This window comes from Marmota flaviventris, chromosome 6 (genome assembly GCF_047511675.1).
Source record: "Marmota flaviventris isolate mMarFla1 chromosome 6, mMarFla1.hap1, whole genome shotgun sequence".
In the NCBI taxonomy this organism is placed as follows: domain Eukaryota; kingdom Metazoa; phylum Chordata; class Mammalia; order Rodentia; family Sciuridae; genus Marmota; species Marmota flaviventris.
Window position 1 is genome coordinate 71137728 of NC_092503.1, and position 20010 is coordinate 71157737.

Here is a 20010-nt window from a genome sequence, read left to right on the forward strand (position 1 = left end):
GTAAACATAGTATAATAAAGAGATTTGGGGTTTGATTAGGTAGGGTCAGGGCTGAATATAAAGGTCTCAAATCATTATTTTTGTTTTAATTAAGAAAAGGCTCATAAGCTTTAACATTGTGTTCTGTTTTGTTTATAACAAACTTAAATCACAGAATGTGATTGTACTTTAATATATATAATCAGATGTGCTCTCTTTACCTTTAGAAATCAAAATCACCCTTTTCATTACCAATAGCAGTAACTTTTGTTTGGTATACTACTTCCTTTATGTAGATAAACAATATTTTGTTCATACTTTCTTATTGTTTATAACAGAAAATAAATAAAATATATGCTTGAATTCCAGATACCAATGGATCAGATAACTCCATCCCAATGGCTTATCTTACACTGGATCACCAACTACAGGTAAAGGAGCACTTTCTCAATGGAAGTTTACTTTTTTCTTCTTAGGGAGATTGTCTTTGAAGCTGACTATTATGTTTTTATTCATCCTTGTATATTCATTTATATGCTTATAGCATAAATAAACTTTAAAATCAAATTAAAATAAAGGATTTTTAGTTAATTTATTCAGATTTAAGACTGGCAGAATCATATGTTCTTATCGTAACAGTCGTGTTAAAATAGTTCCATATCTTTGTTCAAGACTGCCAAGCACAGCATTTTCGCTCTCTAATTTTAGTGCATTAAAATATAAAACTCATAAACTCATCCCTATTTAATACATTTTGTGATGCATTCTTATGTTCATAGTGACCAAGAATGTAAGTAATATACTTTGGTGCTTCCTCACAAGTATGAGAGCTAAATATCTCTTAGGAGCTGGACTCTGTGGCACATACCTTATACCCACCTATTTAGGAGATTGAGACAGAAGGATTGAAAGCTTAAGGCCAGCCTGGGCAAGACCCTGTCTGGGAAAAAAAAAAAAAAAAAAAAACCTTTTAGTGTAATACAGTTTGGCAGCCTGAAATGTCATACCAGAAGCTGCAAGTACTCTAGTCATATTTCTCTAGAACATGAAAGTGTTAAAACAGCAAGTATCAATTTAAGTTCTGAGTTAACTCTGACAAAAAGACATGAACATTTTCTAGGGCATGATTTAACACTTATTTTTAAAAGATTGTTGCTTTAGTGCTATAAAAATATATCACAGTCTCTGTCTTAATTCTCGTCTTAGCTAAAAACTGAGATTTGATTTTAATTATGTTTTAACATTCCTGATTTATTTTCAGCCTCTAGCACCATGCCCAAACTCCAAAGAATCCATGGCAGTGTTTGAACAGCATTGTAAAATGGCACAAGAATATATGAAAGTTCAAACAGAAATTGCATTGTTATTACAGAGAAAGTAAGTCTTAAGTTTTAAGTGCCCTTTGACTATTTTTTATGCAAAACTCACCCTTTTGACTATCATATTTGTACTAAGGAGAATAAACTAGTGCTATATATACAAGTGTTATATGTTCTCAGAGTTTCAAAGTTGGTCATAATTTGGGTTACCAACATTCAGGTGTGCTTCATCTTACAAACAATTTTGTACACATATTCTTTCAGATCTTTGTTTATGAGAATGGGAGTACTTGTTACAGGGCTTTATTTCATATCATTGAGTATTTTTCTGAGGAATTTTACACCTATATGTGTTTTTCTGAGAGTTACAGAAACTGCCTTCCTCCCATTTTTAAGAAATCAAAGAGCTAGGAATTTAACTTAGCAGTAGAGCACTTGCTTAGCATGTTCAGGGTCCTGGATTCAATTCCTAGTACTAGAAGAAAGAAAAGAAATCCAAACCAGTTTCCACACTATTCTATGTATGCTCAGTTCTTTAATTAAAAAAAAAAACCCTAAGCATAACCCCCCCATATAATTTTATGAAGCTGATTTATAAGTGGAAACAAAAATCAAAGGAAAAAAAATGGTAATAAGATTCCTTCTATTAATTTTTCTCTACATAAGATTCTTGTTTTCCAAAGTAATGCATGAGACGTTTGTGATTTTACTTCAAAATAAGAATTTTATCACAATTTTTCATACAGTAATTTAACTGAAATCAATGTGGTATTGTAAAGGTAAGCCTGAGAAAGAAATTAAATATTATAGTCTAGAAATTGTAGATGTTATTGTAGAATTGCTGGCACTTGATGTTGGTTTAAAAAAAAAAAATCCACATTTCTTTTTTTCACATATTTAATCAGTGCTCTTTGAAAGAAGAGTTTTGTTCAGAAAAAATAATGGTGGATATAGGGGAATGTGAAAACTATGGCAGTTTTAATCAATTTTAAGTATTTAAATGAGAAATATTGGGAAGTTATTTTGTTTGAAGATTTTTTTTTTTATTAGTTATTCATTTATATCCAGTAACCTCACTTTAGGAGCTAATACTCTATCCTTAAGTAAAAGGGGCTGAAAGAAGTTTGACTAAAAACTCTGAGAGTCTTTCCTAAAAGTGTCTGCAAATGTAAGTGGTTTAAGTGTGGTTTATATTGTTCTGTTTTAAAATAGGAAAGAGCTTTAAGTTGGATTACATCTCTTTTAACTAGCTTACAAATGTTCTATTAGCTACCACTCAGCACTGTAAATAGGATTGTGACATCAGCATATGAATATGAGTACATGAGTATAAAAGTAGAATATGAATTTTTAAAACTTCGGTGTTATTTTCCTGTGATGGGCTAGAGCCCTTTTTTTCCTTCCTTCACAAAAAGAAGATAGCAAATGAAAAATTCTCTGAAGTTTTTATTTGACCACATAATCTAATTCATTGATTGTCCAAAGACAGTTCCCTATGAAAGGATTATGTTATTTGTATGGTGATACCGTAAGAGTGGGCGATAGTTTCCATTGTGGCCCATACTTTTATTTGACTCATGTACTTAAGATACAAAAGATAGACTCAAAATAAAAGTTCTCATTAATTGAGCTTCTAGCATCAGCTAGTTAAGGAATCAATTTTTGTATCCTTGGTGATATTTATTATGTGGTATTTCCTTTTAGGCAAGAACTAGTTGCAGAATTGGACCAGGATGAAAAGGACCAGCAAAATACGTCTCGCCTGGTACAGGAACATAAAAAGCTTTTAGATGAAAACAAAAGCCTTTCTACTTACTACCAGCAATGCAAAAAACAACTAGAGGTCATCAGAAGTCAACAGCAAAAACGACAAGGCACTTCATGATTCTCTGAGACTGTTTAAATTTTAAAATATACAAAGAAAAACTTTTTTTTTTTTAAAAAAGAAAAACCCTATGACAATTCATGAGTATTAGCTTTTTGGCGTGTTCTGAATGCCACCTGCCTATATTTGCTGCATTTGTTACGTCATTTATTTTCTTCTCATGGTGGATATGGATATGCAGTTCCACTGTCTCGTTGAATTTCATGATGGCCTCTATGACTTGGATAAGCAGCAGTTCTCAGCTTCAGAACAGATGCAGTGAACTGTGGGTATATATGCATGCTCATTGTGTGAAGGGTAGCCGAACAGAGCGTGGGTTTTCAAACTAGCTGCTATGTGCAAACATCGACCTTTTTTCTATTTCAGAAGTAGAACCTCGAGAATGAGTTTGTTCTTATGTCTCATCTCAAAAAACTAATAATTTTTTCCCAAAAGATGATATACACCAAGTTAAAGACAGGGTATTATAAATTTAGAATAATTGGTGGTACATTACAGAAATATAGAACCTTTAGGGTTAGTTTATGGTAATGGCTTTGATGCCACCTTGGATCAGTACTGAACACAGTTCCATCTGTAAAATATTTAAAGGTAAGTGATGACTGCTGTATTAATGGAAGCAATTTTGTTAGTTTTCATCAAACTAAAAATTGTTCATGATACAGTGAACAAAATGAAGCTCTTTTTTTAAGGCATAAAAACTTTGAATTCTGTGTGTATGTGTGTTGAAACTATAAAGCTTTTATGACTCAAACATTAATTTCTCGTAAATGAAATTAAAGGCAAAACAATATGGTCTAGCTTAAATGATCATTCCTTCCTGCAATGATTAATTGGATTGTTTTACCACATATTTTTAAAAGCTAAAGAGAAAATAGTGGAAAATGGAAATAATTTTGTAAGCTAAAAGGCCTCTACTTAGATTTCTTTTGATAACACCAAATAAGGAATAAACCAGGAAAATCAGAAGTTAGTACAGAAGTTAAAATAGTCAGAATAAACTCATCAGGTATCCTACTTACCTTCAAAATTGAAATAATTGATTTTCCTTGCAAGCCCATCTTGGAATGTCTGCTGCCTTTTCAACACTTCCAAGACAATTTCAACACTTATAAAGAGAATATTTATATTGTTAACAGTAACTTTGCTACCAGCCTTCGAAATAAGAGTAATAAAATGTCATTGAAGTAATAATCTACACAAGGTCTATTTTTTTCAGTTGGTATTAAAACAAATCACATTTTGATAGCAATACAAGAGCATCTTTTAAATATGAATGTCATCAGTTTCGTTTTTATAGCTCGGTGTTTAGAAGATAAAATAAAAAAATGAAAGCATAATTGCTCTGTTCATTAGAATTCTGTCATGATTGTATTGCTGTGTTTGGTCTGTTTCAGATAAACAAGCGGATCTAAGAAGTTACCAAAACTGCTGGGCATGGTGGCGCATGCCTGTAATCCCAGCGACTCGGGAAGCTGAGACAGGAGGATTGCAAGTTTGAGGCCAGCCTTAGCAACTTAGTGAGGCTCTAAGCAACTTAGCAAGACCCTGTCTCAAAATAAAAAGGGCTGGGATGTAGCTCATTGGTAAAGCACTCCTGGTTCCACTCCAAGTACTCCCCCCAAAATTATAATAAGTTATAAAAGCTGTTCTTAAAAATGTAAAACAGGTAACTTTTTCTTCCATTATTTTTTCTTCCTCCCACTGAGTTTTATAATCTCATGTGTATACAAGCAATAAATGTAAAGGACAGTTCATACTAAACCGTGTCATTTTTAGTTTCTTAAGAATCTGTTATTAGAAAGCTTTTAGGAACTTAATATCTTCTATCACTTGATTTAAATAAAAGGAGGGTTATCAATCCCATATAATTTAACTATTAATCTGATATTAATATTGGGCTCAACGTAATAGTAAAATAAAATTGGCACAGAAAATAACTATAGACTAAAGGAAAGCATAACTCAATCATAGCAATTGTACTTGTGTGTACATCTGAAGAGTCACTGTTAAGCAGCCTTTCTAATTATCTCAGAGCATGAGATATCCAAGTGTAAATGCTAGGGCTTGACTTTCCATAAGGATTTAGCATTAGAGAGTTCAGATTTCATTTCTAGACACTGATGTCTTTTGCTATGTTTTAAAAGACTTAAAGGGAAAATTTATTATTATTTTTGTTATTATCATTATTACATGAAGATACTTCAAAAAAATATCAACATGGTAAATGGAAAAAAAAATAGTAGGTTTAGTCATGGTTTCAAATGCAAAAGGCTGTTGAGAAATTGCTGTTTGTTTACAATGAATTCCTTGGGATTTTCAGTTTTGTAGTTGTCCTGGACATTGAGAGCAATTCAGCCTTATTCTGTTTGCTGATCTATTATCCCTAAAAATGGGGGAAAGCGGGTACTGTGGAGAATTAAAATCCATGGCCAGTTTCATCAATGTCTTTGCCCATTAAAACTTCAAATAGAGATGTTATCAAGGTAACCAAACTTTTTAGTAATTCTGGTTTTAAATTTATTCTGACCATCATTTTTGGGGTGGAAATAGCAAACAGGGAAATAAGATTCAAAATTATTCTAGTCTAAGAAATTCAAAAACAATCACTGAACAAATAAATACTAATTTTATTTTATTCTTCCCTCCAGGGAAAGAAAGCAAAGCTTTTATCTTATCTAGAGGGATATATTCCTCAGCAATAGAAAAATGTTTGAATAAAAATCAGTTATAGCAACAGCATATTGAAAAGATTTGTTTAAAAATTATTTACAGATATTTGACTTTTCTTTACTGAAGTATTTTTAAGCATTGAATTTTTTTTTCTTCAAGTTACTCCCATGTGCCTAATTTCAGTTCCTGCTGTAGCCCAAAATCACAGCTCTTCCCTGTGAGACTAGTGTTACTCTGTAAACGTGTATGGTTTTCACTGTTTCTCTCTTCAAATGGTAGTAAGTTCTACTTTGACTTCTGTCATTCAGAACATGTATAAAATGATGTAATACAGAAATTCTTGTGCATACTGTGTAATTGAAGGAAGCTTTTTAGATTTATTTTTTTGTTTTTAATAAAATTCAGATTATTATTCTAAACTGGTATATAAAATGGTAAATGGCTTATGTCAGCAAATGAGCTGTTGCGTTCACTCTAGCAGTATATTTGCCTAACACAGAATCTAATAAAAACTGAAACATCAGTATTTTTATAATATTCAACACTGTTAATACCATAATCTTTAAGAAGTCTGAGTGATTGGCCAGTTAACGCATTATCTTCTGTATTTCAGAATTTTGAGTTAAATGGCTGCTTTTCATAATTTCTTGAGTCTTAATTTGTATGAAGCATGACATTACATATACATGACTCTTTTTTTTAATATTTCTTTTTTAGTTGTAGTTGTCAATACCTTTATTTTTATTTATTTACATCACCCCAACCTTCATTTTTGTAAATTCATACATTAATTTTCTCATGTCTTCAGTATTTATTGATCACCTGTTAACAATCTGAGCTGCTGTTATTGATGCCAAATTGTGGTCCATTTCAGTCACACAGCAGTTAGGTAGTATTCTCATCTTTCAGATAGGAAACTGGGCTACTAAAGGTTAAAATGTTTATGTGGGTGTGGTTTTCCATCATTGTCACTTGTTTTAGGCAGTATCTCATTCTTGAGGATTCTGGCCACTGTCTGCCCATGATGTGAAGAAGAACATAGGAAATATTTTAAATTGAATGGCAAAGGAAGAGGAACTTAAGTAATTCCCAACTAGCAGGCACAGAGGCTTTGTGACCACTCTGTTGGAGCCACAAAGCCAATATTGAGGTCTACATGTGTCTTTTAAACCCAAATCTTTGCTCTAAACAACTTTGTGACCAAGTTCTGAAGTATTTCAAGCTTTCACATTTAAATATTTGACAGGTGGAGTGTCTTCATCTTTCTACTTATTTCACCTGAAAGAAATGTGCCCTCAAAATGAAAATAAAATAACCATATTATGAGTCTGCTCTAGATAAAAGACTTTTCTTTCCAGTCCACTGGAAAGTAAAGTATAGCCTGGATTTTTTCACTAAGAGACCTCAGATAACCACTGACCTGCTTCCCAGTGATGTAGATGAGTTTGCATTTTCTACAATTTTACATGAATGAAATCATACAGAGTTGACCCTTTACTTCTTAAGTGTTTAATCTCCCACTTGGATAGTTTTGTGATTCCTTTGAGAGGAATTTTTAATTAAACCTTTTCTAGTAATACTTGAAAATGAGTTCTCAGTCTTTGAGGGAAAACTAAGAAGACTGTAGATATATTGTTCAGTTTGATCTTCTTGACTGCAATGTCATCATCTTCAGAAACTCTCAAGATTATAGACTAACCCAGGGCCCTTTACATGCTAGGTAAGCACACTACCACTGAGCTGTATCCCCCAAGCCTTTTTTTAGAACTTTTCTTTTGAAAAAGGGTCCCCTTCAACTGTAGGCTGGCCTTAAACTTGAAAGTCTCCAGCCTCAGCCTACCAGGTAGCTGGGATTACAGGTGTACACCACAACACCAGCTCCACGAGAATCTTAACAGATGCTATTTCTTTTGAGGATTGGAAACATCTTCATTATCTAAGTTGCATAGGAAGTGAATGACATGCTTCTAAGACATCTACTTCTGTACATTGTGGACATGATACTGTTAATACATGCTTAGTCAAACTCATGTCTGATTAAGTAATTCTATCTCCCCATTCATGGTTCCAAGTTTTACATGTGGGAAGACTGAAGAAGTGGCACAGATTTCCTTGGCTTAAGATGCAAATTTGTCCCCTCTTACTTTCTTTTTTCATCCATATAAGAAAACCCCTTATTTTTATAAATACTTATAAAAAGAAAAACTTATATATCTCCCTATAGTCATTAGAACATAAGTTTGGCTGCTGCCCAAAATAATAACTTAAACAAGACAGCAAGTTCTGGGCATGTTCAGGTCCTCCACAGGTAGAGGCAGTGGAATCACTTAATCCCAGGAGTTTTGAAGCCCACCTGGGCAACATAGTAAAATCCCATCTTTGGAAAAATAAAAAGATAGCAGTTAGTTCTTTCTCTCATAGAAAGGCTAAAGTAATAGTTAATGGCCAAGCCAAAGAGAAGAGGAAGAAGGCAAGAGCATCACCTCCTTTGGCCATAACTTAAGCACATGGCCACCTCTAACTGCAGAGAGACTGGGAAACATCTTTATATAAGGGAGCCCTGGGCTTAACTTTTTGAAATTCAAAAATGGAAAGGATACAGAGGATAGTGAGTAGGAAGGTAGGCACTACTTGTTACCACTTCCTTTATTCTGCCCACAAAAGGGAGCAGGAAAAGCTAGCCTCTCACCAGAATGTCCAAGTAACTTGCATTTCTATTGATGTAAAAATGACCAATGTGTACACATTCTTTGGGCAATTTTCCTGTATTTATAATTGAAGCAGCTTGGAAATATAAAGTGAAACTTCAAAATGTGTTTTAAATTGCAACACCCTAGTTGGAAACCAAACTTGAAATAACTTAAGGTCAATATCATACAGTGCCCATTTAGGGAAGAAACTGGTTTTTTTAAAAAGTTACAGATGTGGTGGTGCACACCTGTAATCCCAGCATCTTAGGCGGCTAAGGCAGGAGGATTGCATGTTCAAAGCCACCCTCAGCAACTTAGTGACCCTCTATCTCTACATAAAATACAAAAAAGGGCTGGGGATGTGGCTCACTGGTTGAATGCTCCTGAGTTCAATCCTCAGTACCAAAAAGCAAAACAAAATTGTGATAAGAATTTATTTTTAAAATTAACTTTAAAGAAAAGTAACAAACTTGTCATTGATGAATAGAATTGAAAGAATAGGAACTAACATTTGTGAAGTGTATATTATGTTTCAGACATTTCTTATGTTAGCCCTACTTTAGAAAGGTAAACAATAGCTCAAAGGAGTTTGAAAATTCACCAATCCTTTAAATGATGAGTTCTAGGTCAAACCTAAGTCTTCAGACTGTTGGAGCCTCTGGAAATCTGTTTTAGTAGATTTAGAACTGGGAGTGTGTTTTCTTGTTTACTTAATAAAGTGAAAGAGACCTAACTCCATTCACAAGAGTCCTTAATGGAAATAAAACAGTGCAATGTATGGGAATATTTCAACAAAGACTGTGAGAAAAGTGAAGCAGTTAATGTCTTCAGATGTTACTGTGATGATTTTTCCCTTTTAAAAATTCTTTCCTTTGGGGGCTGGAGCTGTAGATCAGTGGTGGAGCGCCTGCCTCACACGTGTGAGGCACTTGTTTCAATCCTCAGCACCACATAAAAATAAATAAAGATATTTTTAAAAATTCTTTCCTTTCAAATTGTGTCTTGTGCACTAAAAATAAAAGCCAGGAAAAGAGAAAACTTCAGACAACACATTGGCCATATTTCATTGGCAAGGGGCATTCCACAGGACAACCCAACAGCTAGCTGTTGAACTGGAGTTCCTTTGTGAGAGACAGAATTGGCATGGCATGCATCCTACAAGGCTGGGAACTTCCCTTCCCACTACTGGCCCCAACCTGGTAGGGAAGGATTTAATAGAAGGGCAAAGATCCCATGGATTCTATGGGGTGCATGCAACACAGTTCCCACAAGAGAAGTGAGATGAGTGAGAATTTCAGTGGCTGTAAAAGTAAAAAAAATAAATACATATTCTGGAGAAATGTTGCTTCAGAATGGGAGGGTAGGACCCAAGCATATAACTTTTTTCCATATCCCTAAGTGATTCTGTTGCACTAAAGATAGGTAAAAGGGTACTATGTAAAATTTCAAGATCTTAACCCATCTAGTCCTGTGAAAACTGAGAGGATGTCAAAGAGAGATTAAATCTTAAAAAAAAAAAAAGTGCTGAAATTTGCCATATACCTGAGATTCGCAGAAGATGTGGAGGTGAGGCTAAAATCATGAAAGAGGCAGAGACAGCTTTCAAACACTAAGGGAAGGCCACTGAGAATGTTTTTAGATAAGTGGAGCCCTGAGGAGCAGGGGAAGTACTTGCCTTTCTATAAGGAAGAAAATGTAAAAGTACAAAAATCAAAGTTTTGAATATTTGAACATTGTCTTTTCCGCTTTTTCCATGCCTATGGAGGAAGCATACAAGGTAAAGGTGAAAATAAAAGTTTTAAATACATACTACATTACAGTTATATGAAAAAAAGAAAAACAAGGAGTGGGGAGGTCAAGCAAATGCCTAGCATCAGTTAGACCCTGGGTTTAACTCCATGAAAAAAAAAGGAAAAAGTACTATTATATTTATCACAGCACTGAATAAAGAAAGAAAACTACAATCTGAATAGTCATTAATCACAGTTAAAGTATAGTAGAGCTATACCATATAATACTATATAGTCATTAGAAAGTATAATAATAGTTCTATAATTTGCATATAAATCTGTCCTCAAAATATTAAATTGACACCAGAAAATAGGGTTTATAACAAGAATGCAATATCCTTTAAAAATATATTGGTTGTTCATTATGTAAATAATTCATAGGAGAGGAATTGTATAGTTCTATCAAAAATGCCCAAAGGACATTTGACAATATTCACAAAGGATTAAATGTACTTTCCCAAACTTTATCAAGTTTTTAATCAAGACTACCTAGAAAAACCAAACAGCATATTAAAGGGTAGATCCTATGAATGTCATTTTAATTAAGTCTGAATTAAAGATCTGAAGCAAAGGTAAGGCACACTTTGCATCATCATCCAACATTGAAATATTTGCTAAGTGAAAAAAGAGCCCCCAAACTGAATAATTTATGTAAATGTTGGAAATTAAAATAGTATAGAAAGTTCATGAGACCCTACTTAAATAACTATTTAATAAGAATTTGATCATGTGGCTGTATCTGATGAATATAAAAATCAGTAACTTTTCTCTGTATAATCAGAAGTACAAACATTCTTATAAATCATATATATATATATATATATATATATATATTTTTTTTTTTTTTTTTTTTTTTTTTTTTGGTGGAGGGGTATCAGGGATTGAACTCAGGGGCATTAGACCACTGAGCCACATGTCCAGCCCTATTTTGTATTATTTAGTGACAGGGTCTCACTGAGTTGCTTAGTGCATCACCATTGCTGAAGCTAGCTTTGAACTCGAGATCCTCCTGTCTCAGCCTCCGGTGTCCCTGGGATTACAGGAATGCGCCACCACACCCGGCCATTCTTATAAATTTTAACTGACAATAATAATGAAGTTGTAAAAGACCAAGAAAAATATTTAACAGGAAACAACAAAGGCAAAAAAAAAAAAATCACAGTCTTTTTTTAATGGTACAAAGAATTGAATCAGGGCCCTTGTGAATACTACACATGTGCTCCATTGGCCATACTCCCAAGCCAGAAAATTAATCTTCATAAATAATATGTGTTAAACTTAACATTTTCTTAAATTAGTAAATAATGTTAAAAAAATTTTGTGTATGTATATATGCATATATTTTCTTTAATTTCAATTGAAAGTCTAATAGAGTTGGAAATGGGTTTCTTTCAGACAAAAAGATTTTGAAATTGTAGTATAATTACATACAAATTGTACATATTTAAAGTATAACATTTGTTAAGTTTTAATAAGATGTAAATACAATCAAGATCCTTAACCCCACAAATTTCCTGGTACCAGTTAAGTAAAACATCAGTTTTCTACCCTTATTCTTAGACAATACTGGTCTGGTTTTTATAACTATTTTGTATTTTCTAGAATTTAATCCTATCACATGTAGTCATTTTTGGCTTAATTTTTCACTCAGTGTGATTTTGAGATTCATCCAGGTTGTTGCATATTTTAATAATTTCTTTGTTATTTTATACCAGAATTCCATTGTATAGCTAGAATAAATTTCCTTTATCTACTCATTTACAGGTGAATATTTTGGGTTTTGTTTTATTTTTTGGCTCTTATAGATAAAGCTGCTATGAACGTTTGTGTAGAAGTTTTTACTTAAGACGTGTGTTTTCATTTCTTTTGACTAAATAACAAACTTTTCCAAAGTAGTTGTACAATTATATATTCCCACCACCAGGTATGAGAGTTCCAGTTGCTCTAACATCCTATCAATCTTATGTTATGGTCAGTCGTGTTAATTTTAGCCATTCTAATCCTTCTATAATACTATCTTACTGGGATTTTAATCTGCTTTTCCCTAATGGCTAATCATTTTGAATATTTTGTTATGTGCTTACTGGCCTTTCATATAATTTGTGAAATTTTGTTCTTTGCCCATTTTTAAAATTTTTTCCCCATTATTATTGAGTTGTAAATTTTGTGGTTTACCACCCCTCCACCCATTTTTTTCTTCTTTTTTCTTTTTTCATTCTGGGGATTGAACTCAGGGCATTTTCTCACTGAAATACATTCCCAGCCCTTTTTATTTTTTTATTTTGAGACAGGATATTGTTAACTTGCTGAAGCTAGCCTTTAACTTGTGAGCCTCTCAAGTTGCTGGGATTATAGGCATGAGCCACTGTACCTGGCTCCTTTTTATTTTCTTAATGATATTTTTCGAAAAGAAAAACTTTTAGTCTTAACAATATCCAAAATATCAGTTCTCAAGTTTGTTTCATGTTCTGTGCCTTCTGTGTTAAAAAAAAAATCCTAACTCAGTACACCAAAGATTTTTCCCTCTGATTCTTATAGAATCTAATTTACTTTTCACATTCAGATCTGTGATCCATTTCAAGAGTAAATTTTATGTCTGGTATAAAGTAAGAATCAATGTTCACTTTTTTCTCACAATTATGCAGTTGCGTTCCAGCAATTTTATTGAAAGACATTTATTTCCTCCCATTGAATTCACCTTTGTTGAAATCAGTGGACCAAATATGTGAGTCTATTGTAGATTCAGTCAATTCCATTGATACATGCCAAATTGTAGCTTTATAGCAAATCTTGAAATCAATAATCTAAATCCTCCAATGGTGGTCTTTTATGAAATTGGTTTAGCAATTTTCATATAAATTTTCATATCAATTTGTTAATTTCTTTTTCTTTTCTTTTTTGTTTTTTGGTACCAGAGATTGAACTCAGGGGCACTCGACCGCTGAGCCACCTCCCCAGCCCTATTTAGTATTTTACTTAGAGACAGGGTCTCACTGAGTTGCCTAGTGTCTCACTTTTGCTGAGGCTGTCGAACTCGTGATCTTCCTGCCTCAGCATCTCAGCCTCTGGGATTACAGGCATGTGCCACTATGCCAGCCTAAATTTGTTAATTTCCATATTAAAAAAAAAAAATCTGTTGGGAGTTTGAGACTGCCTTAAATTTATAGAACAAATTGAGGAGAGTTGATGTCTTGACAATATTGAATGTGCCAGTTATGAGTTTGGGATTTTCTCTATTTAGTCATTTCTGATTTTTTTGGGGGGGGAGTGATATGGGGTATTGAACTCAGGGGCACTCAACCACTGAGCCACATGCCCAACCCTATTTTGTATTTTATTTGGACACAGGGTTTCACTGAATTGCTTAGCACCTCACATTTTGCTGAGGCTGGCTTTGAACTTGCAATCCTACTGCCTCAGCCTCCTGAGCCACTAGGATTACAGGCATGTGCCACCACGCTTGACTCATTTCTGATTTAAATCAACAATACTTTGTAGTTTTTAGTGTAGATATTTTGGTCTTTGTTGTTATATTTATGACAAATTTCTATTAAAAGTTCCACTTTGAGGAATTTGTAGGATTAAGAGCACCTGTATATAAAGACATAGATACCAAAAAGTAACTTGAAACAAGCCCCTCTTCCCATTTTTTAATTTAAAAAAATGTGTTAGCTTTTTGTTGCCATAACCAAAATACCTGAACAACTTAGAGAAGGAAAAGTTTATTTTGTCTCATAGTTTCAGAGGTTCAGTTCATCGTGGGCTGACTCCATTGCCCTGGACTCAAGGTGAGGCAGACTATCATGATGGAAAGCCCAGGTAGAGGAGTGCTGCTCTGTTCATAGTTGCTAGGAAGCAAGGGAGAGGGGGGTGGGAGGGAGGCAGTCACAGGGAAAGTGAACCCTTCCAGAGTAGGCTCCTTCAAGTGACCCACCTTCTCCAGCCATGCCCCACCTACCTACAGTTACCACCACTGACCATTCAAACTAGGATGGACAGATCAGGTTACAGCTCTTATAATCTAATCATTTTACCTCTGAATATTCTTTTTGGAGGAACCTTATATCCAAACCATAACAATAACAAATTCCTAAGTCACAAAATTGCCTATTAATTGAGAAAAGATTAAATTCATTTTAGTAAATTACATAGATTTTTAAAGAAATGAGTTCTTTATCTGTTGATCAGTGATCTATTAACTACATGAAAATAGGACATTGAGGAACAAGTATAATACCATTTGGGCCCAAAAATGTAATATGAGAAATAGTGGAGAAGGGATAGTAATACAGAAATAGTGGAGAAGGGATTCTCATAAGTGGTTATCCCAGGGCAGGTGATTGGTAGTGGAGAAATTACTCATTTTCCTATGTTTCGTACTTTTCTGACTTGTTATGAAATGCATTTTGTTGACAATATAACATATACACACATGCACACACCCAACCCTGAAATAGGCTTTCAAAGATAATTTTTTTAAATAATTAAAAATATTCTTTTTAGTTGACCTCATGATTACCAGTCTGTGAATAGTGTTTCAAAGGTCTAATACTTGAGAAGGGAAGAAGACACAAAAAACCAGCCCAATGAATCCGTCTTTAGCCATCTTGAGAAGACAAGTCATGGTCAGCAGTTTTTCGGAATTCTTCTACAATAATGACCAGCCACACATATAAATCAATCTCTGTGCATGATAGAATTTGTGATCTGAAGCATATGAGGAAAAGCTTCAAAAAGTTGTAATGTCTTTTGGGGAGAAAAGAAATGGAGGCAAATTCATTAATAATCTCTTAAGGAATCTATCCCAATTTTTACCTTCCCTTGAGACACTAAGCTTATAGAGGTGTGAACAGACTTATTAACCAAACACACATGTGGACAGAAGATCTGTGCAGACAAATGCACTGCTGTGCCTGAGTGAACCCACAGTGAGACAGTGAAACTAGAGACCCAAGGAGTGAGTCATGCTCACATTCTTTACAAGCAATGCAATGGCCTTTAACTGTGCTTACTCATTCATTTAAGTAGATAAAGGGGAAGTGTCCTGCTGTGCTTCAGTTCAGGCTCTACCAACAGATGGCAACCACTGGGGGACATGTCAAAAGACTGTAAAGGTACTGTGGAGAGATACCTTAGTCATATAAACCAGCTTATTCTCACACTTAGGAGGCATCAGATGAATCCACGTTTTCTAATATTAACCATGCCAGCTATCGCCAGCTGCATGCAGCTAGCTTAAATGACTTTGCCTTAAAGTCAACAAAAATCGCATACTCTTTGGGTGGTCTAGAAATCAAAATATACAGGGACTGTGCATTTCCATTTCTTGCCTAAAGACACTCCTACCTGAGCCAGCTGCCTGAAATGTTTAAGCATCCTTGCTATCATTGTTCCTTAGAGCTTTCACTAAGGATCTCAGCAACCTGCCATTCTCTGTAAATAACAACCTGTCACAATGACAAGTGCAGAGTGGTTGGTCCCAGATGCAAAGTATGCAGATAAGCTGTATTTCAGCAGACTGTTCCCTGGATAAGCAAGAATTCCTCAAAATGAAACAAATTTATCCCCAGTCAGAGACAATGCTTTGGTTATTTGGAGAAGGGGGCATGTCTAAGGACTAAAGGAACTTAAAAGTATTAAATATTTCTTACTCAAAAAATTTCTTGTACTATCTTTGTTCCAAATTATCTTACACTGTTAGTAACAGGGAGTTTTATTATCCATTAAAATGTGACATTTCATCTCACAAGACTGTCTTTAAACTGATTTTGAGAGCACATGGCTATTCTCTTTTTGAATTTTCTCTTGGTGAATATTTATTTATTTATTTTTGTTAGTGATGTGTATATGTGTATAAAGAAAGAGAGAAAGTGAAAAGGGAAAGAACCATAGTACTGGGGACAAGATGAGACTATGCACTGACACAACAATCTCCAGTTTTTAAGACTTGTAATTCCAAGACAGGCATGCCAACTAACAAGTGTGTTTCTGCTTTCTCTTACATCAGCATTCATAAAATTGCTCCAGGATGCAGGGAAAGAACAGCAGTCATCAAATGAGTTTTGCTTATAAGTCTGAAAGCAAAAGGATTGTAGCTGACTTTGAACAACAAAGACCTGGCAACCAGATCAGTTCTGGCCCTCGCTGGTCACCACCTCCCAGTTTGATTCTGTCATGAATCCAGCCCCAGTTTCCACATCAGGTAAACTCAAATGGCCTAGATCCAGTTGTAAATGCCTATAATCTAATTGTTAATGTTACCTTCATTCTCCACTAAGGCAAATTCATTTTCTCTGTCAGGTATGCCTCAGTTTTGGTGGTAAGAATGTAGCAAAATGTTAGGGGAGGGGTAGAATTAATGTGGATGTTGATTCCTCTTTCAGAAAAGATTCTAAATCCTCTCACAAATACAAAAATGTCAACATAAATTCCCCAGGGTTCTTTTGAAAGTATTATCTTTATTTAGAATCAGTGAGAGTCTTTGAAGTAAGTTACTGCTGCTGTTAGTCAGGGATGTGTTTGCAAGACCAGCACAATAAAGTCTCCTGGATAATGTCTTGAAGGCAATCCCAGGTACAGCATAGGACCCATTCTGTTTTACAGTATTAAACCTGAGGGATGCTGAGAGAAACAGCTGCCTGAAAACATAAGTGGAAATTGAACTTAATACTAATCACCATAAATTGTAGTGATTAGTTGTATAAAACCATAAATGTACACTATGACTAAATGGGTCATTTACAGAAAATCCTCTCAGTTAACTTGGCATAAATTCTAATCCTTGAAGATTAAATTGAACACTAATCACTTTGAATGAGCAAGGACCTTTTGTAATACTGATTTCGAATTTACATATGGTAATTTCCCCCATGGTAGCCAAGCAAGGCTGATCACTGCTATGTAAGCAATAATATAGGACAAGGCATGTTATAACAAGGATGGGGTTTTCATCTCTTCTCCCAACCCTCCCCCTCCTTCATTCTCAATTTGAGCTTAATTAAAACTGTTTAGAACCTGGCTGTTTAACAAGAGGAAAAAAACAAGCCCTGTAATACTCCTCCACTCCTGCCTGCTGGGTCAGCTCATTAAGGGTTATGATTTTATAGTGTATCCATAGTGGGCTGACCACAGGTTGGGGGCAGGCTCTAACCAAGAAGCAGAATGCATCTCAGCAAGTAAATCAATTTGCCTTTTAAAGTGTTCTAAAGAGGAATTTTAATTTCTTAAGTAATTCATAGACTTAGTTTTTGGTTTTTGTGGGTTTTTTTGCGGGGGGCATGTTTGGTAATATCCATTGAACCCACGGACACTTAACCACTGAACCACAGCCCCATCCCCTTTTTATACTGTATTTAGAGACAGAGTCTCTCTAAGTTGCTTTGGGCCTTGCTAAATTGCTGAGGATGGTTTTGAACTCACGATCCTCCTGCCTCCAGAAACTCTGGGAATACAGGCATGAGCCACCACGCCCATCTTGTCAACTCAGTTTTTAAATCAGATTTGCTTTGTACAAAATGAGCTGCTGCCATTTTGCTCTCTATACATTTCTTCTCTTTATCTCACATTTGTAAATTTTGGGTTTATACTGACATTTATGAATTTTGCAATTGGAGATACCAAATTTTTACTATCATAGCACTGGAAGGTTTACCTAATTTACACACACTTCTCCCATTTCCTTTATCATTTATCCAAATATAGCTAGGTCACAATTTTGAATTAAATTAAACAATGATTCATTATTATGGTTATATAACATTCACTGTTAATCAAGTAATATATCACTATAATTGCTATGGTCTGAAGGTTTGTTTTTTCCCAAAATTCATCAATTAAAATCCTTACCCTGCAAGTTGATGGTATTAGGAGGTGAGACCTTAGGAAGGTGATTTAGGTCATGAGAGTGTACCTCTCATAAATGGCTTTAGTGTCCTTATAAAAAGAGATCCTGCTATAATACTCTAATTAAAAAGACAGAAAACAAGACCTGGAGATCTCCAGTTCCCCTTCTGCTGCATTAAGACACAGGGACAAGACAGCATCTCCAAATCAGGAAGCAAGCCCTCACTTGGTTGTACCACCAGAACTCCAAGAAACAAATTTCTATTCTTTTGTAGCCATGTAGTCTATGGTATTTTGTATAGCAGCGGAAATAGACTCAGTAATTGTATCACTTTTCTCTTTAAATTATATTTTGTTCTACTGTTTACCTTTTTTCATTTGTTTATAGGTTTATTGTCTTTTAAAATAAGAGAGCCAACAGATTTATCATCCTCATATATTGATAATTTTTCATGTTCTCAAACAGTTTGAGACTCCCTCTCAGATCCATTTCTCCCCTAGAGATGTCATTCTGTGGCTGCCCAGTGCATCCCTCCAGCTCTCACGTAGCAACTCAGGTTTTTAGCTGAAATCATGCCTAATTGATGTCAGGAGTCAGGCAGAGCCTTTAGTACTACCACCATGCCTCTGCCATGATTGTCCGTGTGTCTTGGCTCATTCTTATCCACAGATGTGGGATGTAGGCCACTCAGGGACTCAATATCATGTTTCCTTTCCTGCTCATCAGGCCCCGAATTTTTGCCCTTATATGGTATAGCCCTTTAGGATTGAAGTCCTGCCTTGATCTTGCCCTTTGCTGGTCCTAATCCCACCAAGGCCTATCATGGAATCTGGAATCTTGTACACTTCATCCATCTGTTAGGGACCCTGTTAGCAGCTGTCCCACACTTTAAGCTGACTGATTCCCTGCTTATCTGGACATCTAAATATGGTCTGTCCCCAGATGAACCATCCAGCTTATGAGACCCCACCACCTTCTACTGGGCACCTTGTTCCCAGACACCAGGCTCCACATACCTGGCTGGCCTTCAGTTGAGTGTGTTGGCCTTCCCCCCCCCCCGCCCCCCCCGCCCCCCCCCCCCCCCCCGCCTTTATCCACCCCCAGAGAAATGTCTGACTCTGGCTTGTCCCCAAATAATGTTACATATACCACACAGATGGCATCTGGGCCAACTACATCCCTTATGTGGTTTCTAGTTTGCATTAAATCCTTCATTCTATTACCTATTGTAAGGTCAGGCACCTGTGACCAAAAGGAGGCAGATTAAAAGCTGCTGAACAAGGCTTTATTGAGAATTGCTCCCTGGTGAGTGAGACCTCCAGTCTAACAGAGCCGGGGCGGGGGAGGGGGGTTGTCCAGGGGAGTGGCACTTAGGCTCAGCCAGATTGGAATTTTATTGGGCTTAGGACAGGAAGGGAGGGCTTGGGACAGGAAATGGAGGTTTTTAAGGTCCCTTGTCCTCCTGTGGTTGATCAAGGGATCTTGCTTCGCTCCATGTCCTTCCAGGATCAGTCAGGAGACTCCGCTGATTGACAGGTGATTATCACTGCTTGTCTGTCAGTGCCTGATTGGGTTGTCTTTCCCGCACTTAGGTTGCCTGGTGCTTTGTTCCCTTAGCCACCTTAAACCAACCTAACACCTATTATATTGAATTGCTTCTACTTTTTGAAATAAGCAGGGAATAAATGCTCAGTAAACTATAGGTTAATAGAAAGTTAATAAAATTTTTAAAAAATGACTCTACCCTGTAATTTTTGCTTAAAAAACAAAATTATCTCCAAAGAAATATTATCTATTTCTAGGTATTCCTAAACTATCCCAGACTTTAGCT

The 20010-nt window shown here is 35.4% G+C and overlaps 1 protein-coding gene across 3 annotated transcripts in view; it reads left to right on the plus strand.

Annotated features, from left to right (window-relative positions):
• Nucleotides 1-6275, plus strand: part of Map3k7 (mitogen-activated protein kinase kinase kinase 7) — a 63335-nt gene extending 57060 nt beyond the window's left edge. For 2 of the 3 annotated variants that reach the window (XM_027928282.3, XM_027928283.3), the window contains 3 exons: nt 349-410; nt 1241-1356; nt 3003-6275. In XM_027928282.3, the coding sequence (XP_027784083.1) occupies nt 349-410; nt 1241-1356; nt 3003-3183 (359 nt within the window). In that variant the 3' untranslated portion in view covers nt 3184-6275. The remainder of the gene's footprint in view (nt 1-348; nt 411-1240; nt 1357-3002) is intronic. The other variant, XR_011707715.1, reaches the window with a different exon arrangement.
• Nucleotides 6276-20010: the final 13735 nt, after the last annotated feature.